Source organism: Caloenas nicobarica, chromosome 1 (assembly GCF_036013445.1).
Source record: "Caloenas nicobarica isolate bCalNic1 chromosome 1, bCalNic1.hap1, whole genome shotgun sequence".
NCBI classification, from domain to species: Eukaryota; Metazoa; Chordata; class Aves; order Columbiformes; family Columbidae; genus Caloenas; species Caloenas nicobarica.
In genome coordinates, this window is record NC_088245.1 from 59,942,005 (window position 1) to 59,961,691 (window position 19,687).

The 19,687-nt window shown below is 41.7% G+C and overlaps 1 protein-coding gene across 2 annotated transcripts in view; it reads left to right on the forward strand.

Annotated features, from left to right (window-relative positions):
- LARGE1 (LARGE xylosyl- and glucuronyltransferase 1) overlaps positions 1–19,687 on the forward strand; it is a 289,002-nt gene that overhangs the window by 170,420 nt on the left and 98,895 nt on the right. For both annotated transcript variants that reach the window (XR_010607125.1, XM_065646803.1), the window contains exon 7: positions 10,307–10,478. Coding sequence is in view for 1 of the 2 variants with exons in the window: in XM_065646803.1 (XP_065502875.1) it covers positions 10,307–10,478 (172 nt within the window). In the remaining variant the exon portion in view is untranslated. The remainder of the gene's footprint in view (positions 1–10,306; positions 10,479–19,687) is intronic.

The following is a 19,687-nucleotide window of genomic DNA, read 5'->3' on the forward strand; positions in this document are numbered from 1 at the left end:
CAGTCGGGCTATGTTACAGACTTTGCCACAGAAATGAGAATTAATTTGCAGTTATTCTGCTTCGCTGTATGCTCATGCTGATTTGGGAGTTTTTGTTTGTTCTGCCTTTTTAATATCTAATCTTTATTTCCAGTTGTGGCTTGTTCCACATTTTCTGCGTTTACTCTACATTATCCAGGAACCAGAGGTTCAGATAATCATCCATTTCTATCTCAACCTTTTTACTCACTGCTATTTCTATCCAGACTTGTTGCATGTATATGTGGAAGATATCATCTGCTTATAAAGCAAGAGATGAGGCAGAATTCATTAAAGTCACCAGCGCTTCTGTGATGAGTAAAAACAACAGCAGCAAAGGCCAGCAGAAAGAGAAAAATAATTTTAGCAAAAGTGTATAAATTCCCATCTCCTGACAGTTGTTTTTCAGTGAGAATTGTTATTATTTTTTAAAATACTCAGTCACCAGAAATTCTGAATCTAGAAAAGTTACCCAGCTTTGCTGGATTTCTGGTTTCCTTGACAACCATTCATATAAATAGTACGGACCTTTTATGGGGGGGATATCAGTATAATCAAAACCTATGAATCACCTAGGAAAAAAATTAAATTCAAGGTTGAAGTTACAAGTTATCCAGCAAACATTAACAGAAGAGTCTGGTATTGATTAAATAAGTCTCTCCTGTTAATGTTTGCTGGATACCTGACAAGGATGGACCAAAGGCAGTGATTTTCCGAAGCTGAGATGCAAGGAGACTCCTTTTGACACTCCTCTGAGGAATGTATTACAAGTGTCATTCACCTTCCTCCTCCAAGGCTCTTTGGTCCCTTAGAATTGGCCTCTCTGTCTCGCTTTTGATTCTTTTTTTGATTATTATGTTCAAAAAATAAATATGCTGTGCTGAATACACACATGAATGTTACCCACATTTAATTTTAACCTGTTATTCTCCTCCTTTCTCAATGATTTGGTTAATCCAATCTCAGCAACAAGATGTTGATGTCGCTCTCCTGGAAGCAAGAGAGTGAGAAAGGGGATCAGCCAGATGTCCCTGCAAAGAGTTTAAATACTGTGAGGTATAGTCAGTGTGAAATGGGAAAAATTTTCCTGAAACTAACCCTGACCTGTGCTAGTGCTGCTGGAATTATGACTCAGTTTTCATGAATGTGAGAAGAGAGATGGCAAAAATTCACAGCAGGATGAAGTTCTCCCTGTGTGAAATTGAAAAACAGTGATGAGAAAAACCGTGCATCAAGAAAAGTTCCTGTCCTGTGCCAGCAATACAATATTTTTTGTTTCTCTTTAAGCTTTGTATTGCAAAAAAAAACCCCTTAGTAATATGATAGTCGTTAAAATGGTGACAGTATTTTCTTCGAGTTTCAAAACAACATGAAAGCCCCAGTTCCATTAGCTTTGTTGTAAATAAAGGTCACGTGATTTAAAAAAAAAAAAATCTGCTACTTCTAGCATTCACAGAAGCAGCAAAGCACTAAACAAGTAGTGAAAAAGCTGTGAAAACAAGTTATCAGCTGTGTCTAGGAAGTTATTTATGCAGTCTAAGGAAACAGCAATTTTTGTTGTTAGCTGAATTTCCAGGGCTGTTTTCCCATGCCTGGGTCATTTGTAAGGGCTGCCTGAAGACAGCAGCTGCCAAAGAATTTGAGTGGTCTTCCTCCACAGAGACCCCTCCAGCTGTAAGTTCTTGCACCATGGAGATTGCACTGGTTTTCAGATCAGTGTCAGACACAATTCAGAACAATTCATATATAATTTGTGTAGGCCTACAACACTCTTCATGGTTGTGCTGTGGCCTGGATGTTTTGTCTTGTTTGCCTTTCTTTTTTTAAGTACCTGAAGTTAGTTTACCACCTGACTGATGAGGAGTCTGTAGCACCTTTCTTATGAGGAGAGACTGAGGGAGCTGGGTCTGTTCAGCCTGGAGAAGAGACGCTGAGAGGGGATCTCATCAATGTTTATAAATATCTCAAGGGTGGGTGTCAAGAGGACGGGACCAGACTCCTTTCAGTGGTGCCCAGCGACAGGGTGATGGGCAATGGGCACAGACTGAAGCACAGGAGGTTCCATCTGAATATGAGGAGAAACTTCTTTCAGAGTGCCAGAGCCCTGGAACAGGCTGCCCAGAGAGGCTGTGGAGTCTCCTTCTCTGGAGACATTCAACACCCGCCTGGACACATCCCTGTGTGATCTGCTCTGGTGAACCTGCTTTAGCAGGTGGGTTGGACTAGATGATCTCCAAAGGCCCCTTCCAACCCCAACCCCTCTGTGATTCTGTGTGATTCTGTGATATAAGCTTCAGGGAGATGGTGCCTATGTTGAAATTGATGAGAGCAAGCAGATGCTGAATACTTTAGGAAATCCAGGTTTCCATCAAGTCATTCATTACAGAGCCTAGTTCACATCTCTCGTTATTTCAATCAGTGTATTCTAGATTCCAGATCTTTTTTTGCAGCAAAATCTGTCAGGAAAGCTCTGGGAAGGCAGAATTACCTACATTCAAATTCCCCCAGCTTTTTTTCCGACTCTTCCTATTTGCTGCTGGCTGTTTCCCCACCACAGTGAATCTGCAGCCATTAAGTCCGGGTGGTGGTAGGATTTAGGTCTATTTGATCCCGTTTATTAGCCCACCTCTGACAGGGGTGCGTGCAAGTGGCATGTTCTGTGTCCGGGCTGTTCCTCAGCCTGGAACATCAACCCAGCCAGTCTGACCCTCGGGCTCTTGCAAGGTACTGGCTTTAGTGCTATTTTGTGAAGTCAGCTGAGCAGAAAGGGTGTCTTTTATTTGGAGTGGGGATGAGGATATTATGTCATAGCTGCGGATTATTTTGATTGATTTTTTTTCCAAGCGTATCTAGGATGAGGTAGTGAATGTAGTGAGAAAATCAATAGAGTATTGAAGGTTGCATTTTTCCAGTGTAAAGTGTTTAAGGACATGCTGCTAGGGAAAATGCTTCATCAGCCAAACTTTCCTCATCTTATCATGCTGAACAGGAAGCACTTTTTGCAGCTCAGAGGGTGCTACAGTGCTCTTTATTCTGTGGGACAGTGAAGAATTCTGTTAAAAAAATGGCAAAAAATAGTATTTAACAGACAAGAGGGTCTGACAGGAAACTCATGAAGTTGAACAAGGAGCAGTGCAAAGTCTTGCACCTGGGAACTACCAGTATATGCGGAGGGCCACACAGCTGGAAAGCAGCTTGGCAGAAAAGGACCTAGAGGTCCTGGTGGACACGAGGCTGAACATGAGCCAGCGATGTGCCCTTGCAGCAAAGAAGGCCAATGGTAGCCTTGGCAGCATTCGGAAAGGTATTGCCAGCAGGCCAAGGGAGGTGATCCTTCCTCTCTACTCAGCGCTGGTGAGGCCACCCCTGGAGTGCTGGGTCAGTTCTGGGCTCCTCAATACAAGAGAGACATGGACACACTGGAGAGAGTCCAGTGAAGTCCACTAAGATGATTAAGGGACTGGAGCATCTCACATATGAGGAAAGACTGAGAGAGCTGGGGCTGCTTAGCCTGTAGAAGAGAAGGCTCAGGAGGATCTCATCAATTTATATGAATACCTGAAGGGAGGGTGCAAAGAAGACAGAGCCAGGCTCTTCTCAAAGGTACCCAGTGACAGGGCAAGGGGCAGTGAGCACAAACTGAAACACAGGAGGTTCCCTCTGAACATCAGGAAACACTTTTTATTGTGAGGGTGACTGGACACTGGCACAGGTTGCCCAGGGAGATGGCAGAGTCTCTGTCCTTGGAGATATTCAAAAGCCACCTGGACGTAGTCCTGGGGAACCCACTCTAGGTGGCCCTGCTCGAGCAGGAGGGATTGGACCAGGTGACCTCCAGAGGTCCCTTCCAACCTCAACCATTCTGTGATGCTGTATGGACTGAAACCTGTTCCTCAGGAAAAGTCAGGAGAGATTTTCTTCTGGTGGGGAGGTAGTCAGGTTTGCTTAACTGGGGAAAGGCTGCGTTTGGAGGTGAAATGCAGTCTCAGGTTTATATAGCTGTCTAGCAAAAACTCTTGAGTACTTTGTTTAATGTTACTATCATATACCTCCTCCCGATTCAAGAAGCACAAAAAGCCAGGTTGTTAGGTCTTCTGTTGACGTCAGTACTTGAAGGAAGATGGTAAGTAATGACAGAAACATCTACAGTCCTATAGAATCTTAGTTTGGCTTTCCTATGCTTCTATGCTGGCTACTGTTTTTATGCTTCAGTCTGCGTATATATAGAACAGCACCAAGGTAAGACAGCAAATACATTATCTCTTTTCTTGTGCTTCACGTTACCAATCTGTTTATCATAATTTTATTAATGCAGCAGAGAAGGGCGAGTGCAACAAGATCATATTTGCAAACAAAGTATCTTAGCCTGTAAGACTGATGACCTTTAAGAGCACAAGATTTAAATAGAAATGTAATAATAATTGAATTCAATTAATTGGGCTTTTAGCAAATAGGGAACTGTACCTCATCCTGGCATGTAACTTCAAAATGCATTTTTCTCCTTGTTCAACTAGAGCACCTGCCCTGTACTTTTTCCACACTTACGCTTATGACTGGCACCCATCCCTGCATGCTACTTCTCACATCCGTCTTTCTAAGAGCTGTTTTATTTCACTTTCCTCTTTTCCTAACTCTATTTTCTCTGTTCCTAGCGTATCTTCTAGGAGTATTTGTTCTTTGAAGGCAACTCTGATCTAGCTTAAAAGCAAATGATTCACAAGCATTCCATATATGGGCCATTTTAACTATGCTAGAGAAAAAAAAATGGATTAAGACTTAGAGAAAATATTTAGACAATATTTAGATAAGTGGTTAAATGTTACCAGTTATGTCAAGGTGGACAGCTTGGAAGTTGCAGAATTTTGCAAGAGTTTGTGCTTAGGCCATCTGAATTATCTCAGACTGACACTTCTTAACTACTAAGCACCTATTCAACCATAGCGTTCTTGTATTTCTTTTAGTAAGACCATACGTAATACCCAGAGAGAGTGAGCCTTCACAGTGGTGTTGTGTAGCGTAAGGAGTTTTCCTTGACAAGAATTTGGAATGGTTATATTATTCATGAATAGCAGAGCAGCGAAGAAATTATGCTGGGGACTAATTAGGACCCCTGTTTATGTCTTAGTCAGCCCTGCATCAGAGAAGAGAAAACTGGAGATACATTGAACCGATCGGCAGTTCAAGCTTCAACATACGCTCAAATCAAACAGGTGCTAGCCAGCTGCGATGGACCATTTGGAATAGGGACGGCTCCTTTCCTTTTCAAAACCGATCCCTTCAGACAGCAGGCTTCAGGATGGCAGGCTGTGGGCTCCTGTGTGCCGGATTAGAAGGAGCAGCCAGGCAAGGATCTCTTCCCTACAGTGGTGTTACATGTTGGGAATCTCAAGAGCAAAGAAAGTAATGGGTCCTTGGAGGTGATTCTTACTTTTCCAGCCAGCTTTTACCTTCCCTGCTTGTCTCAGGCTATCCATGTGACATCTGAGACCCTGCCTTATTAGGCTCATTTACATAAGCATATTAGGAGTTATTCTAAAGCAGTATTGCATTTGCACTAATTAAATGAAGGACATCACAGAATCACAGAATCACAGAAAGTTAGGGATTGGAAGGGACCTCGAAAGATCATCTAGTCCAATCCCCCTGCCAGAGCATGAACACATAGGTGAGGTTACACAGGAAGGCGTCCAGGCGGGTTTTGAATGTCTCCAGAGAAGGAGACACCACAACCCCCCTGGGCAGCCTGTTCCAGTGTTCCGTCACCCTGACTGAGAAGAAGTTTCTTCTCAAATTTAAGTGGAACCTCTTGTGTTCCAGCTTGAACCCATTACCCCTTGTCTTACTGTTGGTCGTCACCGAGAAGAGCCTGGCTCCATCCTCATGACACTCACCCTTTATATATTTATAAACGTTAATGAGGTGACCCCTCAGTCTCCTCTTCTCCAAGCTAAAGAGACCCAGCTCCCTCAGCCTTTCCTCGTAAGGGAGATGCTCCACTCCCTTAATCATCTTCGTGGCCCTGTGCTGGACTCTCTCCAGCAGTTCCCTGTCCTTCTTGAACTGAGGGGCCCAGAACTGGACACAATATTCCAGATGAGGTCTCACCAGGGCAGAGTAGAGGGGAAGGAGAACCTCTCTCGACCTACTAACCACCCCTCTTCTAATCCACCCCAGGATGCCATTGGCCTTCTTGGCCACAAGGGCACAGTGCTGGCTCATAGTCATCCTGCTGTCCACCAGGACCCCCAGGTCCCTTTCCCCTACACTGCTCTCTAATAGGTCATTCCCCAACCTATACTGGAACCTGGGGTTGTTCCTGCCCAGATGTAAGACTCTACATTTTCCCTTATTATATTTCATTAAATTTTTCCCCGCTCAACTCTCTAGCCTGTCCAGATCTCGCTGGATGGCAGCACAGCCCTCTGGCGTGTCAGCCACTCCTCCCAGCTTGGTGTCATCAGCAAACTTGCTGATAGTACACTCAATTCCCTCATCCATGTCGTTGATGAATATATTGAATAATACTGGTCCCAGTACTGACCCTTGAGGCACTCCACTAGATACAGGCCTCCAACCAGACTCTGCCCCATTGACCACGACTCTCTGGCTTCTCTCCTTCAGCCAGTTTGCAGTCCACCTCACTACCCGATCATCCAGTCCAAACTTCCTCAGTTGAGCCGTGAGGATGCTGTGGGAGACGGTGTCAAATGCTTTGCTGAAGTCAAGGTAGACCACATCCACTGCTCTGCCTTCATCAGTCCACCTTGTTATGTCTTCATAAAAGGCTATGAGGTTGGTCAAGCACGACTTCCCCTTGGTGAAGCCATGTTGACTGCCCCTGATGACCCTCTTATCCTTGTTATGTCTTAAGATGGCACCAAGGATAAGGTGTTCCATCACTTTCCCAGGGATGGAGGTGAGGCTGACCGGTCTATAGTTACCCGGGTCCTCCTTCTTGCCCTTTTTGAAGACCAGAGTGACATTTGCTTTCCTCCGGTCCTCAGGCACCTCTCCCGTTTCCCAAGACTTGGCAAAGATGATGGAGAGTGGTCCAGCAACGACTTCAGCCAGCTCCCTCAGCACCCGCGGGTGCATCCCATCTGGACCCATGGATTTATGGATGTCCAGATTGCTTAATTGCTCCCTAACCCAGTCCTCATCAACTAAAGCAGACTCCTCCATTGCCCTGCCTTCCTCTGGGGCCTCAGAGGTACGGGGCTCCTCAGGACAGCCTCCGGCAGAGTAGACAGAGACAAAGAAGGCATTCAGTAATTCTGCCTTCTCTGCATCTTCTGTCACCAGGGCACCCACCCCATTCATCAGTGTGCCTACATTGCCTCTGGTGTTAGTTTTATCTACCATGTATTTGAAGAAGCTCTTTCTGTTGTCCTTGACTCCTCTTGCCAGGTTTAACTCTAAGGAGGCCTTAGCTTTCCTAGTTGCCTCCCTACATCCTTTAACAACAGCCTTATATTTTATATTCTTCCCAAGTGGCCAGCCCCTCCTTCCATGATTTGTAAACTCTCCTCTTCCATTTGAGTTTGCCCAGCAGTTCCCTGTTTAACCACGCAGGTCTCCTGGCTCCCTTCCTTGACTTCCTGCGCGTCGGGATGCTCTGATCTTGAGCTTGGTAGAAGCAGTCCCTGAATGTTAACCAACTATCTTGGGCCCCTTTACCTTCAAGCAGCCTTGCCCACGGGATTTTCTCCAGCAATTGTTTGAACAGGCCAAAGTTGGCCTTGCTGAAGTCCAGGGTTGCAATTCTGCTCGGTATTCTGCTCCCGCCACATGAGATTCTGAACTCCACCATCTCATGGTCGCTGCAACCAAGGCAGCCCCCCACCTTTACTGCTTCAACCAGACCCTCCTTGTTAGCGAGGACGAGATCCAGCAGCGCACCTCTCCTAGTCGGCTCCTCCACCATTTGCATCAGAAAGTTATCGTCAATGCACTGGAGGAACCTCCTAGACTGAGGCTGGCTGGCTGAGTAGTCCTTCCAGCAAACATCAGGGTAGTTAAAATCCCCCATAACAACCAGAGCCTGTGACTGTGAGGCCACGCTCAGCTGCCCGTAGAAGGCCTCATCAACATCCTCATTCTGATCTGGTGGCCTGTAATAGACTCTCACGACATGCCATCCCAAATTAATAACATAGGGATAGGTAATAATAAAAGCAAGCTCAAGTCTGTAAAATTACTGTAACTCTTTCACAATGTCAGTATGACGAGAGAGCTGATCTCCATGGCTGCTCTAGCACAAAGATGTCCAGTGGCAGATTCCGAATGATATGCAGAGTTTGAGGAGGTGGAGTAAATATTGCTTTGCTGACACCTTGATGTGATGCTCCATTCCTAGGGCCATCATGTGGGAGAGCTCAGACCACAAGTAACTAGAGTTTTGAGCGTATGGATATGAAATTATTTCTGCTGCACACATAGAAGAAATTCCTGTGGAACACTGAGGTTCATTTTTATAGAACTAGAGACTTAATATTGTCATATATCTGGGAGGCAGAAACTAGATTTCTCTTCTAAGGACCATACAAGTGAAAAAGAAAGCAAGCAAGAAAAAATGAAATAAGCATGATGGCTCTGTAGGCTCATAAATAAAACCACACTCCCTGTTACTTCACTAATTTCTTTCATAGTGGTTTGTACCAGAGTCCTAGCATTCCTTGCTTGTGCTACTTCTGGCATTCTACAGTGCAATTCCTATAGAGAGCACGAGTAAATAATTCATAAATGTGTGTAGGTGACAATGTCAGCCAGTGGCCACATACAAATTGTATGTACAGACAAGGTAACACACAAATAGATACCTTAAAAAAAAATCTTCACACTTCAGTTTGCACTTTCTGTTTTGGGGTTGTTTTAAGATAACATACTTTTCCTACCTTTCCCCTTAAAAGTTGTATGCCGTTTTAAAGGGAAAAGAGCAGGTCAGCTTACATCGGCAGAGGCCTTGTTACTTTATATTCAAAAATAAATGCACTGTAAATAGCTATTATTAGCCTTTCTTCAACCATTCTTCCAATACCCAAATAAAGTTTAAGAACCCATTCTATTACAGGAAGGTTTTCTGGAAGAATTTTGGAGTAAGTGAGCTCCTCTGTGCAAAAGCTGTTTCACATAATAAACTTTAGAATGACAGTGAATATATATGAGACAGTTAAACAACAAAATAAATATTCTCAGTTTTATGAATGCACTTAGTTTCTGCCTACTTTCTCCAAAGTATAACATGCCAGGACAAATCCTAAAATCTGTCTCAGGTCCCCTCTTGACAGAATACTAATTGACATTAATGGGAGCATGACTCAGGGGAAGACTTACAATCTGAGAATTGTAGTACATGCCCTTTAAAACATTAAACAAGAGGAGATTCAGAGAGTGCAATAGGAACTTTTCAAAAACTTCTATATCCCACTTTCAGCAGTGACTTCTAAGATTTGAGAATTTGAGTTGCACAGAAAGAAAAAGAAGCATAGCTCATGGAATATCCTACTGCCAGTAGCACAATGAAATACTGAGTTTATTCTCCCAGCTTATCTTAGAAGCTATAGAAATGTTCTATTTAGCCCTTACTGAGGAAATGTAAATGTTTGGGTTTGCCTCTTCAATATATAACAAACAAAAAATGTGGTTAAAAGTGTTCTTTCACTTTCTCCACATTTGAGCATGTCTGTGTGTTGTCGCTAGTTCTACAGTTAAAGATGTAAGGCTGAAGGAAAATCTGAGTTTTTAAGCAACATTTTTTTTGCAATTTTCTGGCCCATTATTCCAAATGACTGGCCCTTTGAAATTCTAACCTCAAAATCTGTAAGAAATAAAAGGGAAAAAAAGTTATGTTTGTTACTTCTGCTTCAGAGTCAGAAAGTTCTGGGAGTGGCAAACAAACGTTTTTGTTTCCTTTGAAATGAAAGCAGTGTACAATATACCTGAAGTTTTGGTTTAAAAATATATTTCAATTTTATCAGAATATGTGGATGTCTCAGAATGAATTGTGCCAGGTTGGAAAGGCTCAACTGATTTTAATTATATTGTGAAAAGCAGTTGCCTCAAATAACTTTTTTTTTCAAGCTTTCAGAAACTTTAGCGTATTTCAGAGCTTCTGAAGTTAATTTAAAAGTAGGGGTTTAGATTAATGTTTCCACCTGGCATTTTATGGTGGTGTATTGCTGATACTCAGAGAAGTTCCAGTGTTACAGGAAGCTGGTGTCAGGAAGCGTTTCTCTCTCTAATTAAGATTCTTTTTTCTTTCTCTTTCCCACTTCCCATTTCCTGTCAGTCGGAAGTGTCTTGGATCCCCAACAAACACTACTCTGGGATTTACGGGCTGATGAAGTTGGTTCTGACTAAGACTCTACCTTCCAATCTTGAGCGAGTCATCGTCCTTGACACAGACATAACATTTGCCACTGACATTGCTGAGCTATGGGCCGTCTTTCACAAGTTCAAAGGTATTCTAATGACTTTTTTACTGTCTTTATTTGTGTGGGAGGGAGAATAGTAATGCAAACAGTCCAACGGGGGTAAAAGGGCTATCTGAGTATTGTTAAATGTTTTCACTCTTTTGATCTTTGGTGTTTCAATATAATTGTTCTGTTTGTGAGCTCTTTCCTCAACAATGTTCCATATAGAATGTCTGCCATTTATTATCTGTGTAGTTTGTTTTATTCATCTAGTTATTTGTGACAGGTGAGAGCTCGACAATATGGTAGATGATAAAGAATTATGAGAATGCTGCAGTAAGCTACCATTCAGACACCTGTTGGTGGTTGATACTTCGAAGAACTTGTTTTATATTACTTTTTATTAATAAAACCTAATTATTACTTTCAGCATAACTTTTCCATGTTACCACTGGGAATGAATGAAGATCATACTTTGACGGTGGAGGAGGATGAAGGGGGCAGATTTATACATGTGAATAGAAATTAATTACTGCTTGCTTCTCTTAATGAGTTGATCAAGGGCTCTGGATTTGAAGTATCCACCTAAAGGAGTTTTCTCTACCTATACCCATTTTCCACAGTTCCTTGAAAAACTCCTTGATAATTTGACCAAAAAAGGACACTTTCAGTGTAACTGTATAAGGAGACGATCACAAAAAAGTCACTACCCAGTCACAAACCAGAGCACTTTCCTGGCTAACACACTGCTAAAACCATTTAGTTCTCCCAGGCTCCACTGTTGCCAGCTTTTGATTCCAGAGTCAGAGACGTGCCCTGTTGTTCTTACCCTCAGAATATGTATCAGAGTGCTGGTAAGTGCAGAGGCATTCCAGTATCCTGGTTTGAAGATTTACAGCCCCATAAAAGTGTAGCCTTGATGCATATCATCAGCTCTGTTAAAATCACCTCAAGCAAAGTCAACCTAAGCAAATGGGACCATTTATTTACAGAAGCGAAAATAAACCACTCTGTTAGAAAGGTGACAGAAAAAAGGGCACATTTACTGTACTTAGCCCATGCTGAAATCCACAAGGCCTCTTTGCCTTTCCCAGTACTCAGCTAATGGGCAGGGGCTGTTATCTTCAGCTCTACAGTCAAGGACTGTGTTCTACTGTTTGCTTCTCCATGTATTTGTTTCCTTTCCCTTACAGAATCATAGACGCATAGAATAGTTTGGGTTGGAAGGGATCTCCAAACCTCATCTAGTCCAACCCCCTGCCATGAGCAGGGACATCTTCAACTAGATCAGGTTGCCCAGAGCCCCGTCCAGCCTGGCCTGGAATGTCTCCAGGGATGGGGCATCTACCACCTCTCCAGGCAACCTGGGCCAGTGTTTCACCACCCTCAGCATAAACTATTTCTTCCTCGTGTCTAGCCCTTCGCTGGACACACTGATGTCCCTTCAGCAGGCCAGAAGCAACCACTTTTATAAACTGAACTATTCACGAACTTGCTTCATTAAGGAATATAAAGTTTCTTCCTCCTCTCGAGGTACTGTTCAGACCTCTTCACCAAGCCTTTCCCTACACTGAACCTTGAGTTTCATATAAACATATACCTTAACAACCATAGTTTACAGAAATGTATGCATGGGGAGTAACTCTGTGCTATTGTACTGGCTCACTATGTGCTACTGTCTCATTGATAGTAATATTTTACTGAATATGGTGTATTAGCATAATATAGCAGGTGCAGAAATGTGTATAAACTGAGTTTGGGCATAGAGCACTATATGGTCAAAGACAGCAAAATCTGAATTGAGACAATGAGGGGGATCATCTCCTTGCTTATATTTTGTGTCATAGTTTCAATGAAGGTCCCTTGCTTTTTACTGGGGAAAGAAATCAAGCATAAAGACTGCTTACAAAGAAAGGGATATGGAGCAGAGTCAGGCCTAAGACTGAAAAAAATACAGACAGAAAATACAGAAACATGGAGAAGGGTAACTACTGGAAGTCAAAAAGTGGGTATAAGTCAATCTCCATAGATGGAGGCAAGCTTGTTCAGCTGATTAGAGCTGTGGAAAGCTCTCACTTACACATGGAGACAGAATTCCTATTCTGTGTCATCCCTCATAACATTTGTATCATAACTCCCAAATGTATGATTTTGTAAATGGTCCAATCTGTCTTTTTAATTCCAGCAAACCACCCGCTTCTCCACAATTTTTTGATCTTGGCAATAAACTGGTCATTGTCTATATCTGGTCATCTCCCAGATGGTCATGCACAAAGAAAGAATTAATGGGACAATCCCATAGTCCCAGGAGTTGATCAGGGTGGGAGAGGACTTTGGAAGGCACATATGCCCAAAACACTGAGCCTAAATGTTGGGAAGGAGGGAGAAATGAAAGTGTCTGAGCGCAAGCGTGTGTCCCAGCCTGTATCATAGGGTGCAGTCCCGTTAGGCAAAGACTCAGTGGACATGGATCGTCCTGGAAAGCAAGGGCAAGTAAGCTGGAGAGATACTGTTGCTCTTTACTGCTTTGTAAAAGGTTGGTTTAAATCATACGGTCAGTTTGTCCTCATGGTCTTTTTATTTCTCCTACCAGCATTACAAAAGATTCAAACAATGTCTCATATCATTAGGCCCAAATATTCCTCTAAACGATCTGTTTTTAAACTGATGTTTGATCTCATCCTTGTTTTTCCCTCACAAGCTTCAGGCAAGTTTATGAAGATTTCTTTGAGACAGTCTAGTGTGTTTTTTGAAATATTACTTAAACAGAAGAGAAATAAAACTCCCATGAAGGGAAGTTCTACTCTCCAAAGGAACCTGATACTACACCAACCCTAGGTTGGAGGACAACTTTAGAACGACAGGCTCTCTTTCTAGAGTTGTAGGAGTAGTGATTATAAACCTGCTTGCACCAGGATGTTGTTTGAGCAAATAGAAGAATTTTTCACATCAGTGCAGGAAAGCGAGAGCTTCCTTCTGTGGGTTGCTGCAGGGCAGCCAATAAAATGGTCCAGCACAGCCTCTTCCAATTTACAGCCACACAGATCAAGAGAGAAGGTCTGTGATTCTTTCTGTACCCAGGAAGACTTTTCTTCCAAGCAAAAATAGTGGCAAAGAGACACCAGTAGCTCAGATTCCTTTTTTTTCTAGGACATCAGGCTTGGAAGACACTCAGATTCGGGATTGTCTTGCAACATAACCAGGTCCAATTTCCTGTACAGAAAGGCCCATAGCATGTTTTAAATAGCACCTACCATACCCAGTATCTTTGTTCTGCAAAGGTTCTTCCTGTCATCTTAAGAGTTGCTGAAAAGATCAGACACTTGCATAGTAACTTAATATTTTAGGTGGTGAAGCTCCTATTACATTCACTCTGTAGATGGAAAAAAGGGAGTAGGATTCCTTTGTAAATTATTGCTCTTCTGCCCTTTTCTGATAAGCTCTTTGCATACGCCCTTACAATAAATGATCCAACTATTCTGTGACTGAGTGCAGAAATTAGGGCTGTATATACGTGATTTTATTTGAAAATCTCTTCTTTGAAGTGGTGACCTTAGGCTTTGGGAGAAATTCACCCCTCTCTTCGGTAGCCTGAAACAGTGTCTCTCAAGCAATGTAACATTTAAAAATTTCTCTTAGCAGTTACTGTGGGTTGTATAATTATTATTCCTTTTATATGCAAGCTTCAATCTTTATGCATAAATATGTCTTTGGGAACTAAACTTAAATTTCAGGAGCCAGATCCAGCTTTTCAGCTGGGATTTGGACATTTCTGCTTTAGCCTCATTCTCTCTTGCTCTCCCAAAGATAAGCAGTCTGTTTCTCTAGGACAGATAGATACCTCCAAAACACTGACTTCAAAGGTGTGAGTCTGCAGCCAGTCTGGTGAAGATAACCTGTCATGCATGTTTTCTTTGACTTAGTTGACACCGATTATGTTTTCTATTCATCTTTCACTGGATTTCGACAGTTCTAAACTTGAGAAAGCATCTAGCCTAAGGGCAGAAGAGTGGGACTGTAGATGATATGCGTTCTTGGATGAAGTGCTGCAAAGTATTTCAGACAGCAAGGATTAGTTTAACCAATATGCTTTTATTGCAGAAATTGTGTGAATTCTTCTGAGAAAAGAGTCAGTCCAAAGCTATGCTCTCTGCCATCAATCTTAAAGTTCTTTTAAAGGCCACATTGGCTAATTGTTTTATTATTCTTCTCACTCAAACTCTTGGTACTGAAATCTGGGTTCTTTTTTCCAAGCTTCTGATTTTTTTACTTTAACTGTATGTTAAATGTGGATTCTCAAGAGCTTTCATTGTAAATGGTATTGTGAATTTATTTGGGACCTGACTGTAACAGTCACCATAATTATCTGTGTTACAGGTTGCAGTTCCAGTCAGGATCACAGCCTCTTTGTGCTGAGTGCCGCACATATAAATAGCAAGAGACCGTCTTTGTGCTTTACCTGGTGTCAGGTGACAATTCTTGTGTCTGCCTGGTTCCTTTGGGCCATTGCTATGTATGAGTCACAGCTGAGACCCACAAATGAGGCCTGAATAATCCCTGTAGAGATCAGTGTTGAGGGACTCTGTGTTAAGTTCAATGGCACATTTAAGGGCATTACGGTATTTTTAAGTACATGTGGGAGCTCAGATGCTATATTGAACTGTGATGTCCTATTACTACATTTCAGTCTCACAATCCAGATAGCTGATATGACAGATATTTTAAGTGCTTTTAAACAACAGAGACTGGATAGTACATAACTAGCATATTTCAAATAACTACTTGTAGATTAATTTATATAGAGAATATAAACTACAATTAGTGTTCATCTGTGCAAGTAAGTCTTCTCTGGAAAGCTGATAAAGGCAGTAAGGTGGAATCACCTACCTCTATTAACCAAGCATCCAAGAAGGAGAAATGGTAAGCTCGATAGGAAGACTGAGATTCCCATATTCATACTTTGCATGAATAAATACACATTATAGAAGCTGTTTGCTTTGTGTCAGGAGCTCAAACAATGATATAAATCCATACTGACATCAAAAATACCAGAAAAGGTCAACAGCGATTTTGGTGCAGGATCAAGTGCCCACAGCTGGAGAGGGATTGGCGTATAGTCAATCCCAAACTTTAAATTTACAAACACTCAGTATGTGGGTGATTTGGCATATTGCTCTGCAGAATGCCTGAGGTCACAATCTAGGTTCATGCTATTTTTGCAGCTTCTTCAGGAAAAAGAGCAAAGTAAAAAAACCAAAAATCACAACCGTCACAAAATTCAGCATCTCATGTAGGTGGTTTAGTAATGATATTCCTACAAGAACTATTATGCATAAGGTTGTAACATGAAATGCATGTATAACTTTTTTATTTGTGTGTGAATTTAGTGTGCCAGAAAGTGAGTGCTGATAGCACTGGTGAGAGTCAGGCAGAGTCAGCAGGTGCTGTATAAATTTTCCTGAATTTGGCTCTATCAGTGAAGCCTCCTTTTAATAAACTTTACCTGTCATAAACCTAGACTCTTCTGCAAAGATTGTACTTTTTATAGGTATACCCTCCTTGTGATGATGTAAAATATTCAGTTGTTGCCAAGATTAAAAATTAAAATTCATTATCACCTATGGCCGAAGCCAGGATTTGAGCCACAGAATTCATTCTGGGCAGGTTCTGTAGTCCCGTCTGCCAGTTTACACTGAGTAAATCATTAAAGCTTCCACGGATCATTTTGAGACAGGATGTCTGCAGGCTGTAACGCTGTTTGTGTTAAATCCTGCAGAGATCTTTCTGTTCCTTCTGGTCAGTACAATAGGTTTTCTTTTCTTACTAATCAAGAGGAAAGCATTAGCACTGTGCACCTTAGTGTGTGTAAAAATCCATGGTGTGAGTCAGTCCTTTTGTGAAGGAAACAGGATCACATGGTAGCAGAGTGCAATAATAAAATTGTCAGGCAGCTATTAAAATAGCTTAAAATTTTCTGAATTTTTATAGGTGTCTAAAAAGGCCGAATGGCACTTGTCTTTGCTCATAAAAGGAACATCTGTTAGTTTCTGAAAGATTTGTGTAAGTGTTTAATGGTGAGACTATAGTACATTAGCTCATCCTAGGGTTGTTCCACAAATGAAATAAATTTTATCTTTGAAAAGGTCCCTGTGGAGACTCTATCTGCTTAAGATTTTCTATTCCTGATTGTTATATCATGGTGTTTTCTTCTTTTCTGCTGCAGAAGCTTTGAAGCTTCACTGATAAAAAATCCTATTTGTTAGCTACAGCTGATAGAAATGTTGGGGTTTGTCGTGCTCCTCTGTCTTACGATGCTGTTGTTATCATCTGTGTGTGAAGCTACAGGAGTGAACACTGATTTATCTTGGTGAGGAGCTGAAGAAAGTAAGGATTTAGGATATTCGGAAAAAAGACAAGTTTCTAAGTATGACTGGACGTTAATTTTGCTGATTTTAATTAGGAGAAGACTAAGCAAAAAGATGGGACCTACTGATTTTTTGGGTCTAGGTAAAAACACTTCTGTCTCTCCATACTTGTCAGATACACTGACTGGCTGGAAGTTTTTTTTCCTTTGCCTTTTTTTCTCTCTCCTTTTCCCGCCCCCCCCCCTAATTGCAGTTTGCTTTGTTATGATATTCCTTTATTAAGGAGGCACTATGTAAGAAAGTTGACCTCAGTAAATGAGCTCCAGGGGAGAAAGTTTATTGTATGGTCAGCATGTGCACATTGTAGTTTATGGATTTTAATGTGACAAGGGACATAATCAGAAAATTCTTATTACGAATTACTGCCAAAATAGAATGGCTGCAGTTTCTGAAACATCTGTAGTTCTTTTTTAGCTGAATGGTTCTTTGTCTGTTTCTGCCACCAGGCAGAAATATTTAGAGGTGAAAGGCCAACAGTGCACAGAAATTGGGTATAACTCATGGTGGGGGAAAATTCTAAAATAAAGTAAAATAAAAGATCTGGGTTCTTTATTTTTCCATTTTGATTTCCAAGGGATACCCTTTGGTCATGTTTTCAACTTTTTCCCACGGGGGCTAAGAATGTTGCAATTAAAAATGAAAGTTGAAATTCTTTTGTCATCTTTTGATTCCACAACTGGAGTTTTCAGAATGAAAACCCACAACATAAAACAAGATTTGTAATAAAATCTTGTTGGCAACACTGAAATGGTGAGGACTTCTTTCTACCTTCTCAACACCAACCTAGTGCATTACTTTTCTCCAGTCTTTGTTAACCTGTCACTCATTCTACAGCTCTCTTTTTGGCTGGGATGCTATTATGTATCAAACACCAAACTAAACATTGTATGACTCACACAATGTTCAAGCAAAAAGCAGTTTCTGTCTACTCTGAGCTCTTTCTTCGGGATTTAAAGAGACTTTAATTGTATTAATCTCAAGTACTCCAGCTGTGGAGAATGGATGTTACAGCTTTTTGAATTGCCTTGCAAGTGTTTATTCAGAGAAATCTGAGCAGAGCATGGCATCAGAAGAGCAAAGTGCATATCCTTATCTCCCTTGACTAGCAGAAGCTGTGACTTTCCAGAACCTAGAAAATCCAGCTCCCAGAGGGTAGACACTGGGAGAAGGAGCATTTCTGCTTTGTGTGTTTGTTCTTGGCAGAGGAAAAGTGCATTTCTGGGAACGCGATGCCAGTAGGCTGTGCTGAAATGAAAACCTAGGAGAACAGTGGGAGGGAACAAACTGAGGAGGAAAGTAATAAGAACCCCCCCATCCCAACTAAAGAGGGGAAATCAGTCCGGAGTTTCTGTCCAGTGAGAAATGTTTTGCATCGATGGTTTTCTTCTGCGATCTGTTCACCTTCTTCTGCAGCTATAGACATGTTCCCCCTCAGATACATTTAGTACCTTTGCCCCATCAGCTCACAATTTGTTTAATTGTATGTTTTTCTAGAGGGCTATTAAAATAACCCCAAACTCCAATGTCTGCTAGTCTTCTTGCGTGAAGCACACAAATTAAGTGCAGGTACTAATCCCTCTGGCCAGTCACTCTGTGTTCCCTAGGTGACAGTAAAGCAGAGCAAGTGCATGAGCAGCTGGCGAATATGGAAGGAGTGGCAACCTGTCCATCATTCCAATTAATAATGTGTAATGATGATTCACCTCTGCATGTGTGAAAAAGTCAAGCAGATGAGGCACATGGGTCATTCACCTAACAAATTAAGTTTACTCTAAGGTTTGATAGTTATATTACCAGGACTAAAGAAAGAAAGATACTTAATAGATAGGTTTCCGTGCCTAAGGCCCTCATTCTAATCACATGCAATCTATCAAGCACATATGCTTTTCACAGTTCACTGTGATATGCATTATGATAACTTGATATTCTGTTTTCTTCCTCTCTGAACCAAGCGTATTCCCTGAGCTTACCTTGTTGTGCATTAGCAATCCATATTTTTAAGGACCTAAGGCCCCATTTCCAATTACAAAGCTCTCATCTGAGGTTTCACCTCTTTGGTTTCATGCTGCAGATTATGTCTGTAATACTCTCTTTGGCAGCACATGGATTTGCATAGAGTAAAGTGGCACAGGGAATATCTGTCTCACAGGCTCAAGCTGGAAGGTAGAATGCGTTAACCAGAGGTCAATGGCATGATTGTCCCATCAGCAGGACGAGTGCATGGTATTGCTCTCCGCACAACCAGGGAAGAGGGAAAAGAGTGTACAAAATTAAACCTATTCATTACATAACTGAACTCAGGCTGCGTACAAATGCACCATAAGTAAAAACTGTGGACAGTTACATGAGCTGAAAGTTAGATGTGTCGTTGAAATCCATAATCAGTCCCATTTTGTGGAAATAGTAGAAACCTCACAGGCTTCCTTTTCCCAAGCAATATAGAGAACAGGGGATGTTTGAACCCCTTGAACTCCTTGACCCCCAGGCTAAAAGAAAGAAGTACATATGTCTCTAATGGCCCACTTCACTCTGCATCTCCCAAGTGCCTTTATTTTACTTAAATCTCAAGCTTGCTTTGCTCCATATTCTTCGCAGTAATCTCTGGCTTGCGTTCAGCATGGGCCAAGCAGTTCAATTAAATGAAGGAGCTTTTCTCCTGCTGACCCTTTCCTCAAATTAAATCTTTTATGTCTTTTGAGACGCTGCTAACAAGAAGATTTTTGTCCTAGCCCTTCAATCTACATACCAACAGGTGAGTGATAAACAGTAAAACTCAGGGACCAAGTCTGTCCACAACTTTTCTGTATTTTTATATTATTTCCTGAATTTATT